The sequence below is a fragment of the Netta rufina genome (genome assembly GCF_964035555.1).
Source record: "Netta rufina genome assembly, chromosome: 1".
Taxonomy (NCBI): domain Eukaryota; kingdom Metazoa; phylum Chordata; class Aves; order Anseriformes; family Anatidae; genus Netta; species Netta rufina.
In genome coordinates this window covers 3,053,880-3,063,298 of record NC_140123.1, presented here as the reverse complement: position 1 = coordinate 3,063,298, position 9,419 = coordinate 3,053,880, and the positions used below count along the sequence as shown (strand labels likewise).

Genomic DNA, 9,419 nt, shown 5'->3' with positions numbered 1-9,419 from the left:
CGAGGAAAAAGCAAGGTTTTGGGGACATAGGATCTTTAACACTAATTCTAGACAAATAAATTATCTTATTAACATTTTTTTTTTCCTTCAGCTGCAAGACTTGCCTTACTGAGACAAATCATGCAATGCCAGGACCTGAGCTTGTTTTGCAAGCATGGCAGAGCCCTTTCGGGTGAGAGACCTGGCAGAGCTATTTGGGGTAACCAGCTTGCCATACAGAGGGTGGACTCCTGCCACTGGCATTATTTGATTGCACGCAGTTCTGTTCTTTCACTGGGGAAACAAGAAGCAGAAGAAAAAGGAGAAAGTGGTGCAGGTTTCAACCCACTTGGCTATGTAAAAATACAAATTGTTACATGTCAGAGTAAGCACACTAGTAAAAAGACCTCCACATCATTATTTTTTTTTAATCTTTCAGTGGGGGCTTAACACACTTTTTTTTTTTTTTGCTTTCTTTTTTTTTTTTCCCCCAACATGGGACATTTTAATGCTATAAACATCCCCCATAAATGAGCCAGTGGAGCTACTGCAGGAGGCTTTGAAACTGCTGATCCTGAGTGGAATTAAACTGCGCAGTACCATTGTCAATATAATAATATTGAATAAAATAATAGTAATAGTAATAGTAATAATAATAAAGACAACAGGGGACATATTAGACATGTATGTAGCTATAGGTATATTTGGTTATAGACATATACATAAATTAAACTTTTACACTCAGTTCAAAAAATCACACTCCTAGTGCACAAGCTTTATTTTATTTTACTTTGATCTGAGCCTGGCGTGTAAGCCTAACGCACGAGTAGCATACATAGCAGTGTTCTGAGTTCAGGCCTGACATTTGATGTCTTTTAAGTACTTTCCAAAAGTGAAGCACTTTGGTAATTCCTGATAACCGTCTTGAGCTGCTCCAGTCCCCAGTAAAGCACATTTCCAGGAACCTTCCTGAATCCTTGCAAGGAAATGAATGAACGGAAGGAAATGAATAAAACAAATGGAAAGAGCTGCTCTCCCCACTGCATCTGAGTGACTTTGTGGCTTCCCCTAATCATTAGTCACAAAGAACAAGCTACTACTGAACACACGTCAAGGAGATTGTATGATTTATATGACATATTTCAAGTTAATACCGCTAAAAGGTTGAGTTACAAATGGTTCCCTCTAGACAAAATGCTGGTCCTACGGCCTCGGCTAAATTATTGCAAGGGGCTTCCTAGCTGGGGCAGGTGTGGTAATGTTCGAGGTCTTTCCAGGTTGACAGTTTTTTTGCCAGGTCTGCTAAGGAATGAAGGTGTCTGGGAATGTGGAGGGGGTTACTGGGGGCTTCAGCTGTAGAGAGAGATCTAAAGAGCCCAGGGAGACAGGAATATTATGCTGCAAATGTAAAAAACTCTGTGTATGTTATGATGGGTACTAGAGAAAAACAAGGAAGGTGGGACTGTAAAAAAAAACATCAGCAGGATGGTGGGGTCTGAAATCAAATATTTTGCTTACCCCAGGCCTGAAAAAGCTCTTGGCTCTGCTGCTTCAGGGTGGAAGGGGAGCTGTGGTGCAGAGACTTAAGGATCTGTTCTGCAAGGGGCAGATCCCAGGAGCTAAATCCCACTAATCCAAAGGCAGAGCCTTAAGACGCCATCCCTACAATTACTGAGTTAGATATGAATAAGTCCTTGCACTGAGGCAGTTCGGAGTAAGGCAGCCTTGGAGTTCTGCAAGACCTTCACCGAGGTCCAAAGATCTTGGGGTGATGCACCCCGAGTCATGAAACCCTGGAGGAGAAGGATGGTCCTCACCAAAGGGGGCACAGGAAGATTTTGAGACTGCTGGAGGGTCCCAGAGCTCCAGCTGGGGGGTCCTGTGCAAACCCCAGCCTGAAGGAGGTGGGCACTTGCATGGAGGCCCACCATGCATCGCCTCTCCCTGGGGCAGGACCCACGTCCCAGGAGATCCATCACCACCAGTGAGATGTTGCTCTGCTGGTGGGTGGCTTTTCCTGGAGGGCTCTCTCCATAAAGGACCTGTGGGTGTATTTATAGCTCACTCAGCCTCCGTGGATGAAGATCCAAGATAAAAATACTTCTCTGGTGATGAACAGGTAAGCTGGTAAGGGGGCTGCTGCTTTTAGAGCACAAACTTGTTTGGATCAGCAAATTTTCTCAGCCATGGGATGACGCTATTGATGGTGGAGGAGCTGCTGCGGGTTTGGGATTTCTGTGCCTGGCTGTGAGGGGTGGGTCCTTTACTCCCCAAAACATATGGCTCTTAGTCTTTAAAAACAGATATTTTACGCCAAGCTTGAACACAAAGCTTCTGCCATGGCAGTTGTTTAACAGTTCTTAGCTAAATTCCAATCATAATCCTGCTTTTCCCTTGTTTTGTGACTACCTGGATTTCAACCTTTCCATATGCCAGGTTTAAAAGACACTGGCAAATGAGATAAGTTTGACCTTGAAAAACCTTTTCAGAACATTTTAATATCATATGCATTTACATATACAACTCTAAGTACCTACATATATGGGCCAGTACCTGTTTGTGTGCGTGTGTTTATGTGTATATGGGCTTTGGTTCATTTTCACAGCTCACTGAGGTTTTGGGAGTGGCAAAAGTTGCTGGCTCAGTGCATTTTATCTTTTTGTGCTCTTATTTATGTGTTTTTCTATGTGGTTTGGGATTTATCTTTCGAAGAACTGAAAAAATGCTGTACGCATAGGCTGCATTTTTTGCTGCAAACAGAGTCACTCTTCACTGGCTTGTTTCAAAATATATTGCGAAACTTTAAAAAATGTTAATATAGGTGTGCATTTTAGGACCACAGGGAGTTTAACTGGCAATCGGTAGGGTTTTCTGTGTGGTACAATGGCTTTTGTGGTGCATATCCATGGGGCTATGCAGGTTTTTGGCACCCCATACACTTGCACCTTGAGAGCTGTTGTATAATTTGGGCTGATTCAGCTCTACCTACATGCACCGAGCAAATACGTACACAGGAAGGCAAATGTAATCTGCTTTTCTTCCAGCAGCTGGTAATGCACTGCTTGGCTTCCTGACGAGCTCAGCTTCGGTCTCCCTGCCTGTAAAACAATGTCATTTCTCCTACCGTGTCCTAACAGCTTGCTCTGGGTGCTGTCGAGGCACATTAAGTTGCAGACGTTCAACACTGGAAATTCATTCAAGACATTTTTCCACGCTCTCTGGTGGCTGCTGTTGGGAATAATCACAGTTTCCCCTCCGGTGCATTGTTCCATTTTTAAAATTGGACTGCTCGGACCCTGGGACTGTGATCCCTTCTTCTCCAAAGCCTTTCCCCATGCGGCTGCCAGGTTAGCGGTGGAACGAATAAGCAAAGACCCTTCGCTAGACCTTGGCCAGAGATTGGATTATGTGGTCCTGCAAGAAGATTGTGAGACATCAAGAGCTCTGGTTAGATTCATTGACTTTGGAAAATTTTCCTCAGCTTTCGTAGGCCCTCTGAACCCTGGCTTCTGTGAGGTGGCTACTCTTTTAGGGGAAAACTGGAATAAAACCATCTTCTCATGGACGTGCATCAATTATAAACTGGATTCCACCACCCATCACCCTGCATTTGCCAGGACCCTGCCCTCTCCAACCCAAGTTTTGTTTACAATCATGAAATATTTTAACTGGGCTCACGTTGGCATCATTGCTTCCAACCAGGATGTTTGGATGGACACAGCCAACAAGTTAGCAAGTGCACTCAGGAACGAGGGGCTTCCTGTAGGCATTGTTACAGCCATGGGTAAAGGAGAAAAAGGCATTGAAGACACTTGGAACAAGATCAAAAAAGTTGGTGGCATTAAAAGTAAGTACTTTGAGTGCTTTGAGTCTCACTCCTTTTCTTTTTACTTTTTTTTTTTTTTTTTTTTTTTTTTCTCCAGGGTATGGCCTGCATTGTTATCCATGAACATAACCTAGAGAATGAAATTCTGAAGTTATTTAAGTCAAGCAGAACTTTATCTCTGACCTTAACAGAGCCAGGGTTTCATGTGAAAGAATGCTGGGCATTTTGTATGTGAAGGAGATAGAATAAAATTGTAGTCTACAGCATCAAAGTCTGTGTCCAGCTCGTGTGAAAAGACAGTATTTAGTAGAGATAGGTGTCTCAGCTTGACCCTATCAAGTGTAAAGAGGGGTTTGTAGGAAGGTTTTGTATTGTTGGTGTTTTGAATTATCAGAAATCTCACGCTTTGGAAATGCTGTGTCCTTGCTACCTGGGTTCAGTGAATTTTTGGGGGTGAAATCCAGTGTTACACACCGCATACTAAAGCAACAAAAGCATCCCTGCTGGTGTACAACGCATGTAGTAAAGAATGCTCTGTTTTCTCTTAAGAAAATGGGTAAAAGCCTTGTTGTCCTGGTTCAAAGCCCTTCAGAAAGTCTGTGACACAGCTCTGATCCTGGATGTACATCTTTGCAATCAGCACTGCAAATCCAGCTGAGGATGCATTTTAAATAAAATTTGCTTTTTAGGCTAAAGGCGAACAAAAAGGGGTAGGAAGGTTGTGTATAACTTGAGTTTTATCAGTGCTCAGCTCTATGACGGAGAGCAAAACCACCTTGGGTGGGTTCATCTCATCTCCATCACTACTCTGTTTGAGCTAGAGATGATAGGCTGCTTCCATTAACAAAGAACCAGTCCCTTCTCAAACACGATTCATCTGGCCAGCTTAAGCTCCCTGCTATGTATAGTACGTGACAAATCACTGCCTAGAAGTACCTGCTTGTTTCCTGTAATTCAAACACCTGAAAAAATGCTCTTGTTCACTTCAGCTCCTCATTTGTCAGGAATACTTTCTTTCCTAAGGAGTGTCCAACCAAAATCTCTATAGCTGGTGATGGGATGAATGGGTGGAAGTTGGGCACTGCTGATGACTCTGTGGTGTCCTTCAGCTCAAGGCACACGAAGAGAAAGCTCACGTCTCAGTTAATGACAGCATAGGATCATGATTGCCCTCCTGTTTTATTTTGAAAAGCCCAAATGGATTAATAACACTGTCTGTGGTCCTTGTGTTTCAGTTATACTTCTGTGCATGCATTCTGTGCTCATTGGAGGGGAGGAACAGGCCACCTTGCTCACAAAAGCTCGGGAAATGGGACTAACGGATGGAAGATACGTCCTCATTCCATATGACACTTTACTTTACAGTCTTCCTTACCAAAATATCTCATTCTATGCCCTCGACAATGACACCAAGCTCCAGGAAGCATATGATGCTGTGCTGACTATTACACTGGAATCTGGGAACAGGACTTTTTATGATGCATTCAGGGAAGCTAAAGAAAATGGTGAAATAGCCAGGGAGCTGGAAGCTACACAGGTAAATATTCTTTTTCTTGAGCTTTTCCGGGACATGGTAACAGGACACGTAGTTCAAGCAATAACTACAGAGAAAGGACAGGGGAGAGAAAACCCAGACTGTGCGTGCTTGTATTTTGAGAAAAATATGGTGAAGGTTGGGTGTTGTCTGCACTTGTTTGGAAAAGGTATTTCTCCTGATTGTCTGGCAATCTAAGTCAGTTCAACTGCAGAGCCATGATGGGAATTCAAGAGAAATGGGCTGTCTCCAAGGCTCTCAGATTTAGTTTAACTTAGTTAACTGCAGTAAACCCAAGCTAAAGTGGTCTCTCTTCAGGTGGATAAAGTCTGTGACCCCAGCTTAAAGCACCAAAATAAGATTCCCACATCTGATAATTTTTGGGGGGGCTGCAACAAACAAAATACTGGATGGTTCTAGGTGGAAGTGCTTATTATTATTGCTGCCTCGTGCTTCTTAGTACTTCAGTCAAAGTTGTTCTTTTGAACATGCCAGAACAACTATCTCAATGTCTATCTAAAAAACAAACAAACAAAAAACAAACCAAACCCCACAGTCAAGTTCTACCTTTTAGACATTAGAATTGGAGATCTGTTGTGCTGGTGAGGAGATGCAGGATTCAGCTGCACTAATCTTTGAATCTCACTAGGATCTTCCAAAAATTTAAGCACTTTTAAGGCACAATTTATCAGATCTGCATGGGTGTCTACTTTAGAAAGAAAGGAATCATGTCTTAAGCATCCATATCTTTTCCTTCACTGCAATGAGAGCCCAGGGTAACTATACTGAGTGTAGGATTCTTCACTGTAGGTGTCTACATCTGGTCAACAAATCCTTCCATAGACATCAAATTCTGTAGTTCCCAGCAGCACTTCTCATTTTATAATGAGTGTATTGGCTATAATCTCTCTTCAACTACCAACTGTGAATGATCATATGTCTACAAAAACAACCATTTTTTGGGGGGAGAGGGAAAGGTACAGACTCTTAAATCAAGTCTGGCACAGAGGGGAGCAATGCAAAAGGCTCTGGTACCCCAGAGGACAGGTTTTCTGTGGAAGTGAATTTTATGTTTTAGGAATAATCAATGCTTTGACAGAGAGGACTGATAACCTGAGTATGACATTTTTCCTAGCTGGGTAGGGAGCCGAGTCTCTTGCTGTGATCTTTTATTTGTGGAAGATGTTTTAGCTCAATCCTTTGAGGCTGGCTGTCATAAAAAGCCAGATGAACGTCAGGTTCATAGTCTTGCTTCTTCCCATAAAGTAATTTGACTTGATTTTAAAAATATTTTGAAAGTGTATTTTGGGAAGCAACCATAAGAAATGTTCACATATGTTTTGGACAGAGCTACCTTCAATCTAAGATTCTTCAAACCCGTTTTTCTGTGAGCCTTAATGCTCACGGGTTCAAGTACCTCCCTTTAGCATTTTTGATACTTCAGATGGCCAAAAGTTTTCAAGATCTTATACCTAGACTTAATGTTGAATGGAAAACAAAGATATTCAAGTCCTCTAATATATCCTCCTAGATCCAGCTATCAGTCTGAATTTGCACAGAAGGTCTGTGACAAACCTGGAGAACAAAACCTATTGTCTCAATTCTTGAGTTTACAGATAAGCCAGAGGGACATCTTCTGATGTCGATGTTAAACCAGAAGTTAGCAGCAGTATGTCCTGACCAGAATTTTATCTGTAATTTCAGGTTTCTCCACTCTTTGGGACAATCTATGATGCCATTTACTTCATGGCAATGGCTATAAGCAGTGCTCGGAAAAAAGGAGCCTGGGTCTCAGGAGTTAACATAACAGAACACACAAAAAATGTCAGTTTCCCTGGATTTAGCCAGTGGGTAGAGACAGACAGCTGTGGGAAGTGGCTGAGCAACTATGTGGTACTGGACACAGATGGTCATGGGAGCCAGCTCTTCCCAACCCACTTGCTGGACATGTCTTTAGAGGATGTGACATCCCTCGGCCAGGACATCCACTTTCCCAGTGGAGCCCCTCCCAAGGCAGACTGCAGCTGTTGGTTCAATCCAGACGTTCTCTGCACTGGAGGTAAGAAAAACAAAATATTATGGTCAAATGTCATCAGGCCTACCCTTCTTATTTATTTCATCTTTTTTTCTTACGCTGTGTAATTATCTACTAAGTTAGATTTCCCCAAAGAGAAAAGACCAAACCTAAGAAATTCCCATGAAGATGACCGGTCTTCACACTACTTGTAGTGGGAGTCCTGTGCAGAGATCTTACATTTATCCACAAGATTCTCTTACTGTTTTTTCAGATCAATAATGTAGTTGCCACTTTTGGATTCTGGAAAGAGTTTTCCAGGTCTAACAGTCAACATCTGCAAGTAATATATGCTAGATAGCAACCAATATATGCCAGTGGCTCCACCCAGCAAAGTGTCCCTGTCCTTTTGAGGGACAGGGAACTAAGAGGATTTGTGCTGAAGACATTGTTCTTAGGTTGCACATGGCTCTCACCATCAGCCCTGGTAAACTCCAGCTTCTTTAAAGAGTTAGGTATGTGGTGTTAGGGCTCATCAGAGCTCATCAAGAAAAGAAAATAATCATTACTCAAACTGTTGGAGTAGACAAATGAAGTGGTCATTGAAGACCTAAGAAGACTGAAGAAATATTTTCCTGGGTTTGCTAGACTGAACACCGGTTGCACTTACTGTTTTTAACTTGAGGCAACTGTGCTGCAGTTTTAAAGTCAACAGGGAAACCTAATTCTCAGGGTAGGATACTTAGCTTCCACTTGACATATTTGTTTATAATAATACACGTTTATTCCTACTGTTCTGGGATATGACTTAAATAAACAAACTTAACCACTTCTACAGAATATTTCATTCAGCAGCTGAGGAAAGCACTCCCCTTGGCTCAGTTGTAGCTGATTTAAGTCAGAGTAGCTCCATGGAGATTGGAGATATACTGATCTTAGAGCAGTCGACAAGTATATATAATCTCGCCATATATCTAATTCTTCATTGTCACTAGGAACAGTACAGCAATTCAGCATCCCATTGCAGTCTACAGAAAGATTCCACTGACTTTTAGAGAGATCAGGTTTTATGTTCCCACCTTTACAAAAGCATAAAAGCATTTGTCAGGGAAGTGGCAGTTTATTATTATTACTGATATTTCAGAAACTGGATTTTATGACTGGAACTAAACCTAGGCCTCAGTCTGGCTTTTGTATGGAGTTAGGGGTAGAGGAGGTGTGGATGTGAAGCTGCCAAGGTGCTGAGAGAGGGAGAGAAGGGTCTGGAGATCCCCAAGGAAGAGCCCCCAGCCCCTCGCTGGGCAGCCTGTGCCAGGGCTCCGGCACCCGCCCAGCCCAGCAGTGCTTCCTGAGGGGCAGAGGGCACCTCCTGGGCTCCAGGCTGGGCCCAGGGCCTCTTTGGCTCTCCCCAGGGTGCCAAACCCTTTGATCTCTCCAGGAGCCGGCTTCCACACCTACCGTCTCTGGCAGCAGGCTCCCAGACCCCTTATCTTACTCACTGATTTAACTGACTTGATGCCTTCAAGCATCACACACAGGCAGCATAGAGAACACCCTCACCTAGGAGAAAAAAAAAAAAAAAAAAAAAAAAAAAAGGAATAGGAGATGGTAGGACAGATTGTGATAAGCATGTGCAGTGTTTAGCCAGAAAAATGCACGTTTGTGTATGACCAGCATCCCATCCTCTCCCTTACCCCATTCTTGAGCTTCAACCCATCCCCAGTGATTCCTTTTCCCCATTTTTATCCCTACCTCTATACATCCCAGAAGAAGTTTCACATACTCTCACCGTCCCTTTAATGAGTGCAACACAATCCCCCAAAGTCCCTTGAGTATGACTTAAATTTGCCCATTCTGGTGAGCCCATTTTAACCTTGTTTTCACTTCTAATGAGTTACAAAGTTCTGACTGAGTTTCCTAAAGGCTTTACATGGTGACATGAGCACTCTCATCTTTGGTATTGACTCTGCTAACTCCTGTTACTTAAGGTTTGTTTATCTGGGTGCTTATTTTTCACTTCTTTTGTCCTTTTACTGTCTCTCATTCATCCCAGTGAATTTTGTGCT

At 42.8% G+C, this 9,419-nt stretch overlaps 1 protein-coding gene across 1 annotated transcript in view; it reads left to right on the top strand.

The window, feature by feature from the left end:
* Window positions 1-3,087: 3,087 nt before the first annotated feature.
* Window positions 3,088-9,419, top strand: part of GUCY2F (guanylate cyclase 2F, retinal) — a gene marked incomplete at both ends in the record, with an annotated part of 44,616 nt that continues 38,284 nt past the window's right edge. Inside the window, 3 exons of the mRNA XM_084305847.1 lie at window positions 3,088-3,826; window positions 5,041-5,342; window positions 7,044-7,398. Of these exons, the coding sequence (XP_084161973.1) occupies window positions 3,088-3,826; window positions 5,041-5,342; window positions 7,044-7,398 (1,396 nt within the window). The remainder of the gene's footprint in view (window positions 3,827-5,040; window positions 5,343-7,043; window positions 7,399-9,419) is intronic.